General features: G+C 39.2%; 1 protein-coding gene across 1 annotated transcript in view; it reads right to left on the bottom strand.

Annotated features, from left to right (window-relative positions):
• ERMAP (erythroblast membrane associated protein (Scianna blood group)) overlaps nt 1-17,533 on the bottom strand; it is a 69,493-nt gene that overhangs the window by 13,303 nt on the left and 38,657 nt on the right. Inside the window, exon 3 of the mRNA XM_049875533.1 lies at nt 27-116. Within this exon, the coding sequence (XP_049731490.1) occupies nt 27-116 (90 nt within the window). The remainder of the gene's footprint in view (nt 1-26; nt 117-17,533) is intronic.

The raw sequence follows: 17,533 nt of genomic DNA, 5'->3' as shown, positions 1-17,533 counted from the left end.
AGGGAAAAAGGTTCAGAACCTCCTACCTGAACCTGGAGCTGGCAGCTGAAGGAAGATGAGTGTGATGAGGCAGCCAGAGAGCCAGGAGCCAGAGAAACTTGCCATCTCCAGTGGAACTAGGACAGGCAGGGAGACACCAGAAGAGAGTCCGTGAGCTTGATGTATGAGGGGTATACCATGCGCTCTAGAAACAGACAAACACAGGCTCGAATTCCAGCTGTTTCTTACCTCCCTGTGCTTTGTGACTTAACTTCTCTGAGACCCTGTTTCTTCATCTTTAAAATGGGTATAATAAGGGAATGAGGATGACAATGGATGTGATGTGAGGATCTGAGATTGAGACGCTGAGTGTGATTTAGAAGGCATAAGGAAGAGTCTGGAAAAATGAGAACTTGTATCCAGAATTAAGCAAGTAAACATTAGAGTAGTGGCCTCTGTTTGCATTTACAATGTCCAAGGCCACAACTTCAGAAGTGCCTGTTTCAAGCCAAGCCTGGACCCACAATATGGCCTGGAGCTCTTCTTCTATTCTGGCTTTTGAGAAATAACAAACTAGGCAATGAGGTCCTGCTATTTCATCATTTCTCCCTTCCCTTCCCCCACATCCTTAGCCCTTAGTTACTGGCAACCCAAATCTTCTTTCTGTTTCTGTATATTTGCTTATTGTGGTCGTTTCCTATAAATATGTGGCCTTTTGTGTCTGGCTTTTTTTTACTTTGCATGATGTTTTCAGGGTTGGTACATGTTAGCATGGATGAGTACTTCATTCCTTTTTATGACTGAATAATATTCCATTGTAAGGATATACCACCTTTTATTTAACCATTCCTCAGTTGATGAACATTTGAGTTGCTTCTATTATTTTGGCTAATATGAATAATGTGACTATGAACATTTACATACAAGTTTTTGTGTGGACATGTTTTGAATTTTATTGGGTAAGTACCTAGGAGTGGAGTTGCTGGGTCATTTGATCACTTCCTCCATTTCATCTTGAAGGCACTAATTCTACATCTAGAGTTAGAAGGAAGGAACACTGGTAGTGCAACAGTTAAGCACTCGACTGCTAACCCAAAGACTGGCAGTTTGAACCCGCCCAGTGACTCTGTGGGAGAAAGAGCTGGTGATCTGCCTCTCTAAGATTACAGGCTATAAAACTCTATGGGGCAGTTCTACTCTGTCACATGGGGTCACTTTACGTAAAAATTGACTTGATGGCGCCTGACAACAACAGAGTTACATGTTCATGTATTAGCTCTACCCACTTACTGACCCTATCCCTGTGCAATTTAGGTTCTGGGCCTCAGGTTTTACCTTCTTCACAGGGTGACTGATAGGATCGAAGGAGACAATGCATGGAAAGCACTTGCTACAAGCGCCTGGCAGAACAAGTGCTCAATAAATGTGCTGTTGTTTTTGTCGTCGTTAAACTAAAAACGGACAACTATCCTTGGTAGGTATAGGTCACTGTGTGCATTAGCCACAGGGACACCCTAAAGAACCCCCTATTCTAAAATTATTTTCCCACCTGTTTGTTACTGCCAGTAATTCTATTAGCAGGAAACAGAATCTCTCATGCCACAATGAGGGATAAAGTTTAAAATATAAGCACTCCAGGAAAAGATAGGCTCTTAAATTCTCTCCAAGTTTTCCGGTCCTTTCCTAAGAGGAGGTTTTAGTAAAAGTCATCAGGCCAGAGTCCCTGAAGGTCTTGAATAGGGCAAAAAATGGGCCTTAGAGGGAGTGTGGTGTCAAAAAGGGGGGTTGAGAAACTGAAGATGAACTTTAGTTTTGAATACATTTCCAAATATATTTTTCTCATGGCAAAAAACACAGTGGTTTAGTTGGGGTTTTGGGGTTTGTTTTATCTGCTGCATACAACACACACCCCTCCAATCTCCCAGTGTTGCAAATGGTAACATAACACAAGGACACATGGGTGAAGGTTACAGTTAGGATATATTTCTTTACCTCTATCCCACCCACTTTCCGACAGGTTACCAGCTCCTCAGAGGCTGAACGAGAGAGGTTACAAAATGAGAAGAGGTCTCTATCAGTTCTGGCTGAGGGTAGGAGTCAGGGCCTAGGATCCCCTGGAGTTACCACCATTCCCAATGACCCTCAGCTAGAAGATGATTTGGAAACATATTCTGGATAGGCATGTCCAGAGTGACAGGGAGTTCCAAGTTGAACCAGGGCTGCCAGAAATCAAAGAGGACACTCCATGATCCCATCTTCTAGATTCAGACAGTTTATGAAGTGGTTAAGAAGGGAACTCTAGATTTCAAGTCTGGCTTTGCCCTTTCCTAACTGTGTGATCTTAGACAGGTTAGTTTACTTCTCCAAGCCTCCTTTTGCTCACACATGAAATGAAGTTTATAATGGTACCTCGGCTGAGGACAGAGCTATAGTGAAGATTCATAGAAAAGACGTGAAATGATTTGCACCAGATACTAGGAATAAAAAAAAAAAAAAAAAATGCAGTCGTTTCGTCAGGTTGTCACTCTGCCTAATGAGGACAATTGAGGTGGTTCCTAGAGGGGGTCTCCCTGAAGCGTATCACCAAGTTACTCGTTAATGGAAAGCAGCTGTAGGAGCAGACTAAACTAGGAGAGGATGACATCAGAGACAGGGCGTTCACTCTCTGCCAACCAGAGAAATGCAAGTTAAGACCATAGTTAGATATCATTTGTCTTCCTTAAAATCATTAGAGATTGTTAAAAAATAATAATAACAATACTCAGAGTTATCACAGATATGAGTAAGCTAACTCTCTTGTCCATTGCTGAACAACTTTTCACAAGGACAATTTAGTAATCAAACGATTTACAAGTGTGAACATTTTAGTCTGGTAATTTCACATCCAGAAAAGAATCCTCAAGAAATAAATAAGGATTTGATGGTGAGGATGCTCAGCTTAGAGTTGTTTATAAAAAGGAAAAATTGAAAACGACCTAAAAGTCCATGAAGATGGGGACAATTAACTATAGTAAACCAAAAACCAAACCCATTGCCATCGAGTCGATTCCAACTCAGCAACCCTATAGGACAGAGTAGAACTGCCCCATAGAGTTTCCAAGGAGCACCTGGCGGATTCAAACTGTCGACCTCTTGGTTAGCAGTCATAGCACTTATCCACTGCACCACCAGGGTTTCCATTAACTATAGTACATTCTTACAATGCAATACTATGTGGCATTTGATAACCACATGGTAGAACTTGGAAAATGTTCGTTACAAACCAAACAAGAAGTTTACAAAACTAGGTACAGTCTGATACAGTTTTTTGTTTGGAAAATGCTTCGAAAAAAAATGTAAAATGTGGATATCAAAATGTTACCTGTCTACTTCTAGGGGGAAAAGGGACCAGGTTGTAAATGATCTTTATAGTTTTCCTTATGTTTTTCTATATTTTCCAAATGTTTTACCGTAAACATGTATAACTATGGCAATCAGCAAAGAAATGTATTAAAAGAAGAAGGAAGAGCAAGGGAAAGATAAGGAGAAGTCAAGTTCACTTTGGCCAAAGGCATCACACAGCCAAATAGGCAAGGAAGCAGGGCTGAAAGTCCCCACGTGTTCTATCAAACAGAAGCTGCAGCCTCAGCTGCTCAGGTCGGGCCGCTCTCCCTTGGAGCTTTGAATGGAAAATGAAAAACTGCTGCCAGGTCTTTCCTATTTTCTTACGTGCATATAAGCACCATCTGGTCACCATACTGATCTTCAGGATTTATTCTTTTGATCTGGGTGGCAGAATGGCCTCTTCCTCCATTATGTTCTCTGATAATATAGATTAATATTATAATAACAAGTGGGAGCAGGTTGGTTCAGTGGTAGAATTCTCACCTTCCATACAGGAGATTGGGTTTGATTCCCCGCCAATTCCTCTCCTGTGCAGCCACCACCTGTCTGTCTGTGGAGGCTTGTGTGTTGCTCTGATGCTAAACAGGTTTCAGAGAAGCTTCCAGACTGACTAAGAAGAAAAGCCCAGTGATCTAACAGTGTCTTTTGAATAGTAAACGAAACCAAACCAAACCCACGGCTGTCAAGTCGATTTTGACTCATGGTGACCCTATAATGGAAGTTCTTAATTTTAAGGAAGTCCAATTATCATTTTTTTTTCTTTTATGGACTGTGCTGCTGGTGTTGTAGCTAAGAACTCCTTGCCTAACCTAAGGCCACAAAGATTTTCTCCTAGTTTTACAGTTCTAGGTTTTACATTTAGGTCTATATTGTGCAAGGTGTAGATCCAAAATCATTGGTTTATTCGCACCTTCTAACACTGTTTGTTGAAAAGACTATCCTTTCTCCACTGAATTGCCTTGGCCTTTTTGTTGAAAATCAGTTATACAAATTCATATGGGTCTATTTCTGATCTCTCCATTCTGTTACATTGATCAATGTGTCTGTCTTTGCACCAGTACCACACCATCTTAATTACTGTGTGGCTTGAAATCAAGAGTGTTAGTCCGGCAACTTTGCTCTTTTTCAAAGTTGTCTTGGCTATCCTTTCCCAAATGAGTGTTTTTTGTTTTGTTTTGTTTATTTGTTTTAGGGGGAAGCGCAGAGGTGCTAGGACCTGAGTTGTTGTTTTTTTTTTTTTTTTTACTTATTTTTTATTGAGATACAACTCACATACCATACGATCTGCTTTTTTCGAAGTGTACAATTCAGTGTAGAAACATCTATTCACTCACCTGTGCAACCATCACAACCATCTAATTCCAGAACATTTTTTATCACCTTAAAAAGAAACTCCTACCCGTTGGCAGTCACTCCACGTTCCCCTGCCCCCCCCGCCAGGCCCTGACAACCACTAGTTTACTTTCTGCCTTTCTGAGCTAGTCTATTCTGAACATTTCACATAAACATTGCATATGAATATTTGTCCTTTGTGTCAGGCTTATTTCACTTAGCAGAGTGTTTTCAAGGTTCATCCATGTTGTAACCTGTATCAGAGCTTCATTCCTTTTTTTTAAAAAAATAATAATTTATTATTTTCAGTGAACCAAATGAATTTTAAAATAAGCTTGTCTATTTCCACAAAAAAAGTTTACAGGGATGGATTTTTACTGGAATTGCATTGAATCTCTTGATAACTTAAGGACAATTGACACCTTAACAGTATGGAGCCTTCCAATCAATGAACAAAGAAAATCTCTTCAATTATTTATTCTTTAATTTCTCCTGGCAATGGTTCGTAGTTCTTAGTTCTTGCATATGTTTTGTCAGACTTGTTCCCTCAGTATCTTTTTTTTTTTTTTTGATGCTAGTATAAGTGGCATTGACTTATTAATTTCAGATTGTTGCTTCTTGTTGTTAGGTGCTATCAAGTTGATTTCAACGCATAGTGACCCTATTGGACAGAGTAGAACTGCCCCACAGTGTTGCCTAGGTTGTAATCTTTATGGAAGCAGATTACCAAAGTCTTTTCTCTAGCAGAGCCACTGGTGGGTTGGAACCGCCAACCTTTTGCTTAGCAGGGGAGCACTTGACCATTGATCCATCAGGGCTCCAGTTTGTTGCTAGTATGTAAAATATAACTGATTTTTACAGATTTTATATCCAATGACCTAGGCGCTGGGTTTCTGGGTAGATGTCGTTATTGCTGTTGTTTGCTGTCAAGTCGATTCCGATTCATGGCGACCCTATGTGTTACAGAGTAGAATTGCTCCAAAGGTTTTTCTCGACTGTAATCATAACTGAAGCAGATCACAGGGCCTTTTCTTTTGCAGTACTGCTTTGTGGGTTTGAACTGTCAACCTTCAGGTTGCTACTTCTGATGCAGAAAAAGCCCTGACAACATTTATTCCTGATAAAAACTCTCAGAACATCAGGAATAGAAGGGAATTTCCTCAACCTGATTAAGGGCATCTATGAAAAACCCACTGTTCACATCATACCTAAGGTGACACACAGAAGGTTTTACCCTAAGACCAGGAACAAAACCTTAGGTTGGCAGTGGAGTGCAAACAGCACCACCTAGGGACCTTGTGGCGTTGCTAAGCTCACTTATTAGCTCTAGCAATATTTCTGTAGACGCCATAGAGTTTTCTACATAGATGATCACATCATAGATGAGTGAATATAGTCTTACTTCTTCTTTTCTAACCTACATGTCTTTTATTTCTTTTCCTTGCCTTTTTGCACTGGCTAGAACCTCTTTGCCTTGTTCCTGATCTTAGGGTTATTTTAGATTGGTTCCTCTTAATTGTAAATCAAACCCTCAAAATTCATACAGTTCTAACATTTATTCAGTAAGAATCATGTAAGTCACATCTGAATTATTGCAACCTCCAAATTATTGAGGTCCTGAATTATGAGATTTTGTTGTTGTTATTGTGTGCCATAGAGTCAGAAGCAGATTGTCAGATCTTTTTCCTGCAGAGTGGCTGGTGGGTTCGAACCACCTAGCTTTTATCTGTTGTACTACCAGGTCTCCTTTAAGAGATTTCACTGTATTTTTGTTTCTCCATTCAGGGTACAATGTAATCCTAACCATTAATAGACGAGAAATATAAAATATACTCCAAAGATTCTTAAAACAAGGTATCTCAATGGGTATCATAGGGTATTTGTGAACCCCCTTGCCATTGTAATCAAAATTGGGCATGGATATATGTCTTTCAGGAGAACGGGCCCATTGTTTGCAGATTCATACAGAGATATGAAACCCCCAAAAGTGCTTAGAACCACTGATTTACACAATCACTTCCCTGTCTGGAAATAGAGTTTAGCTCCTATTTTACAAAGTTAAATGACTCCTCACTACACTGGCAGCTAACAACAACCAAACCCATTGCCACTGAGTCAGTTCTGACTCATAGTGACTCTACAGGACAGAGGAACTGCCCCATAGGGTTTCCAAGGAACGGGTGATGAATTCGAACTGCCGACTTTTTGGCTAGCAACCAGGCTACAACAACAAAAACAAGTGTAATATAATACCTTAGCTTTTTTATTAAAGGGGTGAATTTCATTCATAATCCCACCTGAAAAAAGCAAAGAGTTAAGTTTATGGGAAAATTCCCAGGGATCTAGGCTAAATAAAAGAAAATGGTAATAGAAAGGCTCGTATCCTTAGTCAGTTGAGGACTGGCATCAGAAAGCTTGGCCCTAGTCTTGCCTTTGATCCTGACCAGGCTTGTGACTGTAATTTTGAGAAACTCACTTAAACTCTTAGGCCCTGGTTTTCTATCTTTAAAATGGGAGATTTGCTCACATTGTGGAGTTCATTTTCAGTTGGGAAGTAACAAGAGACAAGGAAATGTTCTTACTCTTTGTTTTAGTAAAGAACATTCTAGAAATTTACCCAAAGGAAAGAATCTGAAATATAAAAGGTCACATTATCTCAATGGTATTTTTATAATAGTAAAAAACTGGACTACCTACACAAGGAAATGACTAAGTAAATTATGTTTCATGGGTCTATGTTTCAAAGGAAAACTATTAATGATATGTTAAAAGCAAAATGTATAAGAGTACATTTAGTGGTTAAGTACTACGGCTGCTAACCCAAGGGTTGGCAGTTCAAATCTACCAGGCGCTCCTTGGAAACTCTATGGGGCAGTTCTACTCTGTCCTGTAGGGTCACTATGAGTCGGAATCGACTCAACGGCACGGGGTATGGCTACCTTAAAAAGTCTGTTAGGAAAGAAACTAAAAGGGAGTCTAATAAAATATGAATAGTTGTTAGTAATTAAGGTGGTAGAAATATGGGCATTTGTTTCTCATCTCTGATTTCTAATGTATTAATAATGTGTAATATTAAAACAAAAAATGTGTAATGCCAAACTGAATTTAGCAGAAAATAAATTCATTTAATGAAGTTTGATTAGTGGATCGTTTAATTCCTTTCCAGCTCTGATATGCTAGAATTTGTGTAAAGGAAAAACAACTTTACATTTTAAGAGTGTTTAACCCCCAGTTCTTTGCTAAAAATAACTTGATTTTGAAACTTGAAGTTTAAAATTACAAATTTATTGAATTAAGAGCAGGATTAGTCAGATTCTATTCCCGAGAGACTTCAGAAAGAAGAACAAAGGTGAAGGAAAACCATCCTATTCAATGGGACCTTCCAAATCAGATGGGGGAGAAAAAAAACCAAAGACTGAGAGAGGAAACTGAAAGATGAAGGAAGGGACATGGGGAGGGGAAAAAAAAAAGGAAGAAGGAAGCAAATAAATGGGAAGTGAGAGTGTTCCTAGATGCCACCTTTGCTGTAAGTCACCTGTTAGGTGGATTCCGATTAATAGTGACCATGTAGGACAGAGTAGAACTGCCCCATAGGGTGTCCAAGGCTGTAATCTTTACAGAAGGAGGTTGTTACATTTTTCTCCCGAAGAGTGGCTGGCAGATTCCAACCACTGACCTTTGGGTTAGCAGCCGAGCACTTTAGCCACTGTGCCACCAGGGTTTCCTTGTTAGTATACTAAACCAAAAAACCACCAAACTCGTTGCCATTGAGTAGATTCTGACTCATAGTGACCCTATAGGACAGAATAGAACTGCCCCTTTAGAATTTCCAAGGAGAGCCTGGTGGATTTGAACTGCCGACATTTTGGTTAGCAGCTGTAGCATGTTACCACCAGACCATCAGGGTTTCCATTAGCGTACCAAGTTCCCCCAAAAATACATTCCTATGTGTAAATATATATTCGTTCATTACTATATCTAGAATTTTAGTTGTTTCTTTGTACTCACTCAACTCCAAGAAACAAAAAAAAACTCTCTTCTCATTATTGTCCCCGATCTTTGGCCCCAAATTCCTACAAACTCTACCAGCCCCCGTGGGGTGAGCTTTCCCAGCCTTGACAGTTACCAGTGAGTCAGGATAGCCCCATGCATCCCAGCTATTTTATGGAGTTTATTAAAATTTATTGATTTTCCTCTTCTACATAAAACATTAATGCAGACTGATTGTAGGAAGTGTGGAAATACAAAAAAAAAAAAAGAACAAAAAATTTAAAATCATATATAATTCCACCAACCCGTGAACAATATCAATATTGTGTCAATTTACAAAAGTGTATGAAATTTCCCCACAACCTTGCCATCACTGGGTATTATTATTTTTAAAATCTTTGTCAATTTGATGAGCAACAAAATGGCATCTCTTTTAAAAAAATTGTTATTGATGGTGTTTCATTTTAATTTGTATTTCTTTGAGAACTCACTTGTTATTTAAACTTTGTTAATTACCTGTCTATGCATTTTGTCCATTTTTCTCTTGGGGCAAATGGAATGGTTTATAATGGCTCATAAAATTAATAGTTTATAAAATTTTTTATACAGTAGCAGAAAACATTTTTAAAAACATTAAAAAAATACTTTTCTCCAAGTGGTCATTTACATTTTAGGTCTCAAACATCTTATTTTCAAAATCTTCTAAATCAGCAAAAACATTACAACTGAAGTTGCCTTGATAATCCCAAACAGCTTTAAGAAGACCCTACAAATCTACCAGTGATCAGTCTGAAAACCCATACCATACGACCTGGCAAATAATAAGGCCTGAATAAATGTCAGCTGTAATAAATAATAACAATGGCAATAATAATTAAACAAGTGTCTTTATATAAAACCCACCCAGTCCCCATCACTTGTCCCCTTTTGTGCTTCTCAAATGACATCTAACCATTGCCCCATTTTATCCTTTAGAATGTTCTTGTGACTGAGGAGAAAGGTGAGCATTTCTCTACCACACCTGAGGATCCTGGGAAAATTAAAAGGACTGATGGGTGAAGAGAGAGGCAAGAGACAGGTACTCACCACCTTTGGAATCAAAGCTATTTGTCCCTCACCAGCAGAGCTGGGAACACTGGTACCCCCATCCAGGGAGATTAGGAGCCAGGCAGGAGCATCAGGAAGGAAGGTGGGGCTGAGAAAAGTTTGTTTTATTCTGAAGCACAAAGCTGAGGGACTCCTTCTGCTCCACAGACTCCCCTCTAACTGGCCCTATAAACCAACAAGCCTCACCCTGCCTGTCTGCCACTGATAAAGGAACAGAGCAAGGAGGAACTAGCTCCCTAAAAGCGAGGGAACCACCAAGCGCCATCTATGGGAGAGACTTTTACCCCTCAGCTGCCTTTTTTCCAATGTAAATTTTTTTTTTTTTTTAACTGCATAGTGATCCCCTTGGATGTGCCTTGATCCTATCACGCCCTTTCTGAAGAGCTTACTCCCCTTTACTTTTCAAATCAAAGTAAATTTGAAGATGTGTTTCAAGAACATCCACCAATTAGGGCCTTTCTTTAACTCATGGCTTTTATCCAGCCACACCGGACTTGTGCTTCCTGACATGCTGTCCCCCAACATGTGATAAGCCCTACGTCACTCTATCTTACTTTACAGATCCTTAATTATGTTTTCATAATATCCAAAATTATATTTTTAAAAATACATTGTATACTTTTATGTGTTTTTGAACTTTGTAAATATGGTAACGGATTGTACATAATTCTCTGATTTTCTTTTTCACTCAACATTAATTCCTGAGTCCAGCAGATACAGTCCCTGTATCTGGTTATCAGTGTTAAGTAAATTAGCTTTGAACACATGTACATTAGCTTTGAGTGGTGCAAACTAGTAACACATTCAGCTGCTAACTGAAAGGTTGGTGGCTCAACTCCACCCAGAGGAACCTTGACAATTTACTTCTGAAAAGCCAGCCATTGAAAACCCTATGGAGCACAGTTCTACTCTGACTCATATGGGATTGCCATGAGTTGGAATCAGCTTGACAGCAGCTGGTTTTTTAATTTTTTGCATTAGCTTTGTATAGCACCAAACTATGTTGTAAACAGCATCAAGAAATAGAAAAGGGAGGCCAAGATGGTAGAGCAGTCAGACAGTTCCAGTGATCCCTCTTACAACAAAGACCCCAAAAAACAAGTGAAACAATTATATATATGAAAAGCTAGAAGCGCTGAACATCAAAAGCAAAGTTAGAAAATGGACTGAGCAGAGGAGTTGCCAAACCTCACTCAACGGGAACCCTCAGGCACCATCCCCTAGAGCGACCACGGCAGGGTTGGCAGTAGCGTTCTGGATGCGGTTTCATCAGGGAGAGACAGTGAGCTGCACAGCCTACTCACACCACCGGAACCAGAGAATAATAGTGCTCTCAGCAAAAGCTAAGTACTTGTATTTATTTTACCACACACCCAGACCCTAAGCCAACATCAGTGGCTGTTGTATTTCCCTGGGCCTGAGATAGACCCATTTGAGCTCCTGGAGCCATTCTCCCAGCCTTGGAGAAGGAATAAATTCACAACAGGGGGAAAAGATAATTTGCCAGCTCCACTAACCTGAGGAGCTCAGGACAGGCATGGCTCCTGTCTAGACATAAATGGTCTGCAAACTTTGAATACCTTTCACCCCTGCTTGGACTTGTGTGAGCCCATTTCAGGAGAATAGGCCCTTGTTGGCAGACTGCAACTGTTTCAGCTGTGTGGTGGAGGGGTGGTTTTTTGATGTTTGACACTGCTTTCCCTATTAAACAGGGTTCTCACCTACCCACATCATGGGCCTAAAGACTGATGGCTCCACCCACATTACCTAGCTACCCATGACAGTGGCCCAAGGATAAGTGGTACCTCCCAGTCCTTACAACCAAATGCATTGGGTGCCCATGGACTGGCTGCAGAATTCATCCACCTCTGTGCTCTAGGGAACAGGGACACGCTTTCCTCATGGCCACCTAAGGGACGGTTGTCAGCCCCCTGCCTTGTTCAGAGCATGACCACCTGCTGCAACCAGATACCTTTGCCTACACCAATCACCCCTGCCCCTCTAAGACTGTAGGACAGAGCCTGTACCACACACTTGATGATCAACTACCTGGACACCTGAGCTGAATCTATACAAGAAAAGTGAATGGACTCCTAGGCTCATATACCTGGTAACAGCTCTAGCCATCTGGTAACAGAACGTTAGAGCTTCAAAGGCAAAAATGATCAAGCTAGCTCACTCAAGCATACTATTTTGGCGTATCAAAACAAAACAAAGCAAGAAGCAAACATACAGTAAACAAACATGAAATAAATTAATGCAATAACTTATAGATGGCTTGGAGACAATAGTCAATATCAAGCCATGTAAAGAATCAGACCACGATCACTTCAACAGGCTCTCAAAAAAAAGAATCAAGGAATCTTCCAGATGAAGGTGTCTTCCTGAAATTACCAGATACAGAATGTAAAAGATTAATATACAGAATTCTTCAAGACATCAGGAATGAGATGAGGCAAAACACAGAACAAGCCAAGGAACATACAGATAAAGCAGCTGAAGAAATTAAAAAGGTTATTCAAGAACATAATGAAAAATTGAATAGGCTGCAATAATTAATAGAGAGATGGCAATCAGAAATCCCTAAGATTAACAATAAAATTACAGAATCAGACAACTCAGTAGAAAGTGAGAGGAGCAGAATTGAGGAAATGGAAGGAAGAATTAGTAAGCCTGAAGATAAAACACTTGGCACCGATATAGTCAAAGAAAAATCAGATAAAAGAATTAAAAAAAAAATGAGAAAACCCTAAGAATCATGTGGGACTCTACCAAGAGAAATAACCTATGTGTGATTGGAGTACCAGAACAGGGAGGGATAACAGAAAATACAGAGAGAATTGTTGAAGATTTGTTGGCAGAAATCATCCCTGACATTGTGAAAGATGATGAGATATCTATCCAAGATGCTCATTGAACTCCACATAAGGTAGATTTTAAAAGAAAGTCACCAAGATATATTATACTCAAACTTGCCAAAACCAAAGATAAAGAGACATATAAATGCACTAAATACACCAATAAAGAGGCAGAGAGTGGCAGAATGGATAAAAAATTTGATCTGTCTATATGCTCCCTACAAGAGAAACACCTTACACTTAAAGACACAAAAAAACTAAAATTCGAAGAATGGAAAAAATATATCGAGCATACCATCAAAAAAGAGCAGGACTGGCAATATTAACATCTGACAAAATAGACTTTAAAGGTAAATCCACCACAAAGGATAAGGAATGACACTATATAAATGATTAAAGGGACAATATACCAAAGTATATAACCATGTTAAATATTTATGCACTCAATGACAGGGCTGCAAGATACGTAAAACAAACTGTAACAGCATTGAAAAGTGAGATAGACAGCTCTACAATAATAGTAGGAGTCTTCAACACACCACTCACTTTTGGTGAAGGACAGAACATCCAGAAAAAAGCTCAATAAAGACATGAAAGATCTAAATGCCACAATCAACCAACTTGAACTCACAGACATATACAGAACACTTCATCCAACAGTAGCCAAGCATACTTTCTTTTCCAGCGCACACGGAACATTCTCTAGAATAGATGACATATTAGCTCATAAAGCAAGTCTTAAGAGAATCCAAATCATCAAAACATTATGAAACATCTTCTCTGACCATAAGGCCATAAAAGTAGAAATCAATAACAGGAAAATCACGGAAAAGAAATCAAACACTTGGAAACTGAAAACACCCTGCTCAAAAATGACTGGGTTATAGAAGAAATTGAGGATGGACTAGAGAAATTCATAGAATTGAATGAGAATGAAAACACTTCCTATCAGAACCTTTGGGACACAGCTAAAGCAGTGCTCAGAGGTCAATTTATAGCAATAAATGCACACATCCAAAAAGAAGAAGGGACCAAAATCAAAAAATTATCCCTACAACTTAAACAAATAGAAAGACAGCAACAAAAGAAATCCTCAGGCACCAGAAGAAAACAAATAATAAAAATTAGAACAGAATTAAATGAAATAGAGAACAGAAAATGAAAGAGTCAATAAGACCAAAAGCTGGTTCTTTGAGAAAATTAACAAAACTGATAAACCATTGGCCAAACTGACAAAAGAAAAACAGGAGAAGAAGCAAATAACCCAAGTAAGAAATGAGATGGGTGATATCACAACAGACCCAACTGAAATGAAAAGAATCATATCAGATTACTATGAAAAATTGTACTCCAACAAACTTGAAAACCTAGACGAAATGTACGAATTTCTAGAAACACACTACTTACCTAAACTAACACAAATAGAGGTAGAACAACTAAAGAAACCCATAAAAAAAGAAGAGATTGAAAAGGTAATTTAAAAACTCCCACCAAAAAAAAGGCCTGGCCCGGACAGCTTCACTGGACCAAGCTTTCAGAGAAGAGTTAACACCACTACTACAAAAGGTATTTCGGAGGATAGAAAAGTACAGAATACTCGCAAATTCATTCTATGAAGCCACCATGTCCCTGACACCAAAACCAGGTAAAGACACCAAAACCAGGTAAAGACACCACAAAAAAAAAAAAAAATTACAGACCTATATCCCTCATGAACTTAGATGCAAAAATCCTCAACAAAATTCTAGGCAATAGAATTCAACAACACATCAAAAAAATAATTCACCATGACCAAGTGGGATTCATACCAGGTATGCAGGGATGGTTCAACATTAGAAAAACAATTAATGTAATCGATCATATTTTTTTTATTATATAAATAAAACAAAAGAACCACCTGATCTTATCAACTGATGCAGAAAAGGCATTTGACAAAGCCCAACATCTATTCATGATAAAAACTCTCAGCAAAATAGGAATAGAAGGAAAATTCCTCAACATAATAAAGGGCATTTATACAAAGCCAACAGCTAACATCACCCTAAATGGAGAGTGTCTGAAAGCATTCCCCTTGACAAGGATGCCCTTTCTCACCACTCTTGTTCAACATTGTGCTGGAGTTCCTAGCCAGAGTGATTAGGCTAAGTGAAGAATAAAGGGCATTCAGATTGGTAAGGAAGAAGTAAAAGTATCTCTATTTGCAGATGACATGATCTCATACACAGAAAACCCTAAGGAATCCTCAAGAAAACTACTGAAACTAATGGAAGAGTTCAGCAGACTATCAGGATACAAGATAAACATACAAAAATCAGCTGGATTCCTCTACACCAACAGAAAGAACATCGAAGAGGAAATCACCAAATCAATACCATTTACAGTAGCCCCCAAGAAGATAAAATACTTAGGAATAAATTTAACCAGAGACATAAAAAACCTATACAAAGAAAATTACAAAACACTGCTGTAAGAAACCAAAAGAGACCTCCATAAGTGGAAAAACACACTTTGCTCATGGATAGGAAGGATCAACACTGTAAAAATGTCTATTCTACCAAAAGTGATCTATAGACACAACTCAATTCTGACCCAAATTCCATTTAATGAGATGGAGAAACAAATCACCAACTTCATATGGAAGAGGAAGAGGCCCTGGATAAGTAAAGCATTACTGTAAAAGAAAAACAAAGTGGGAGGCTTCACATTACCTGATTTTAGAACATACTATACCACCACAGTAGTCAAAACAGCCCAGTACTGGTACAACAGGTACATAGACCAATGGAACAAAATTGAGAATCCAGACATAAATCCATCCACATATGAGCAGCTGATATTGGACAAAGTCCCAAAGTCAGTTAAATGGGAAAAAGATAGTCTCTTTAACAAATGGTGCTGGCATAACTAGATGGACAGCCATCTGCAAAAAAATGAAACAAGACCCATACCTCACACCATGCACAAAAACTAACTCAAAATGGATCAAAGACCTAAATATAAAATCTAAAAGGATAAAGATCATGGAAGAAAAAATAGGGACAACACTAGGAGCCCTAATACATGGCATAAACAGCATACAAAACATTACTAACAATGCACAAACACCAGGAGAGAAACTAGATAACTGGGAGCTCCTAAAGATCAAATACCTACGTTCATCCAAAGACTTCACCAAAAGAGTAAAAACATTACCTACAGACTGGGAAAAAGGTTTTAGCTATGATATTTCTGATCTGCGTCTGATCTCTAAAATCTACATGATACTGCAAAAACCCAACTGCAAAAAGACAACCCAATTTAAAAAATGGGCAAAGGATATGAACAGACACTTCACTAAAGAAGACATTCAGGGAGCTAACAGATACCATGAGGAAATGCTCACGATCATTAGTCATTAGAGAAATGCAAATCAAAACCACAATGAGATTCCATCTCACTCCAACAAGGCTGGCATTAATTCAAAAAACACAAAAGAATAAATGTTGGAGGGGTTATGGAGAGACTGGAATATTTATACACTGCTGGTGGGAATGTAAAATGGTGCAACCACTTTGGAAATCAATTTGGCACTTCCTTAAAAAGCTAGAAATAGAACTACCATACGATCCTGCACTCCTGCTCTTTGGAATAAATCCTAGAGAAATAAGAGCCTTTACACAAACAGATAGATATATGCACACCCATGTTCATTGCAGCATTGTTTACAATAGCATAAAGATGGAAGCAACCAAGGTGCCCATCACAGATGAATGGATAAGAAAATTACGGTATGTTCACACAATGGAATACTACGTATCGATAAAGAACGATGATGAATTCCGTTAAACATTTCATAACATGGAGGAATCTGGAAGGCATTATGCTGAGTGAAATTATTCACTTGCAAAAGGACAAATATTGTATGTATTATTATAAGAGCTCAAGAAATAGTTTAACCTAAACAGAGAGGAAAATGCTCTTTGATGGTTACGAGACTGGAGCGGGAGGGAGGTAGAGGGCTATTCACTAATTCTGTAGTTAAAAAAAAGAAAGAAAGAAATTAGATAGTAGACAAGAACTATTTTACGTGAAGGAAAGACAACACACAATACAGGAGAGGTCAGCACAAATGGACCAAACCAAAAGCAAAAAAATTTCCTGGATAAACCAAATGCTTCGAAGGCCAGAGTAGCCAGAGCTGGCGTTTTGGGGAACATGGTCTCAGGGGACATCTAGGTTAATTGGCATAATAAAATCTATTAAGAAAACATTCTGCATCCCACTTTGGTGAGTGGCGTCTGTGGTCTTAAATGCTACCAAGCGGCCATATAAGATGCATCAATTGGCCTCAACCCACCTGGAGCAAAGGAGAATGAAGACCACCAAACACACAAGGTAATTATGAGCCCAAGAGACAGAGAGGGCCACATAAATCAGAGACTCCATCAGCCTGAGACCAGAAGAACTAGATGGTGCCCAGCTACAACCAATGATTGCCCTGACAGGAAACAAAACAGAGAACCTCTGATGGAGCAGGAGAGCAGTGGGATGCAGACCTCAAATTCTCGTAAAAAGACTGGACTTAACAGTCTGACTGAGACTAGAAGGACCCTGGAGGTCATGATGCCCAGACCTTCTGTTAGCCCAAGACTGGAACCATTCCCAAAGCCAACTCTTCAGACAGGAATTGGACTGGACTATAAGATAGAAAATGATACTGGTGAGGAGTGAGCTTCTTGGCACAAGTAGACACATGAGACTATGTGACAGCTCCTGCCTGCAGGGGAGATGAGAGGGCAGAGGTGGACAGAAGCTGGCTGAATGGACACAGGAATACAGGGTGGAGCGAAGGAGTGTGCTGTCTCATTAGGGGGAGAGCAACTAGGAGTATATAGCAAGGTATG

Source organism: Elephas maximus, chromosome 3, assembly GCF_024166365.1.
Source record: "Elephas maximus indicus isolate mEleMax1 chromosome 3, mEleMax1 primary haplotype, whole genome shotgun sequence".
NCBI lineage: Eukaryota > Metazoa > Chordata > Mammalia > Proboscidea > Elephantidae > Elephas > Elephas maximus.
Note: the sequence above shows the minus strand (reverse complement) of the source record. Positions and strands in the feature narration are given on the sequence as shown.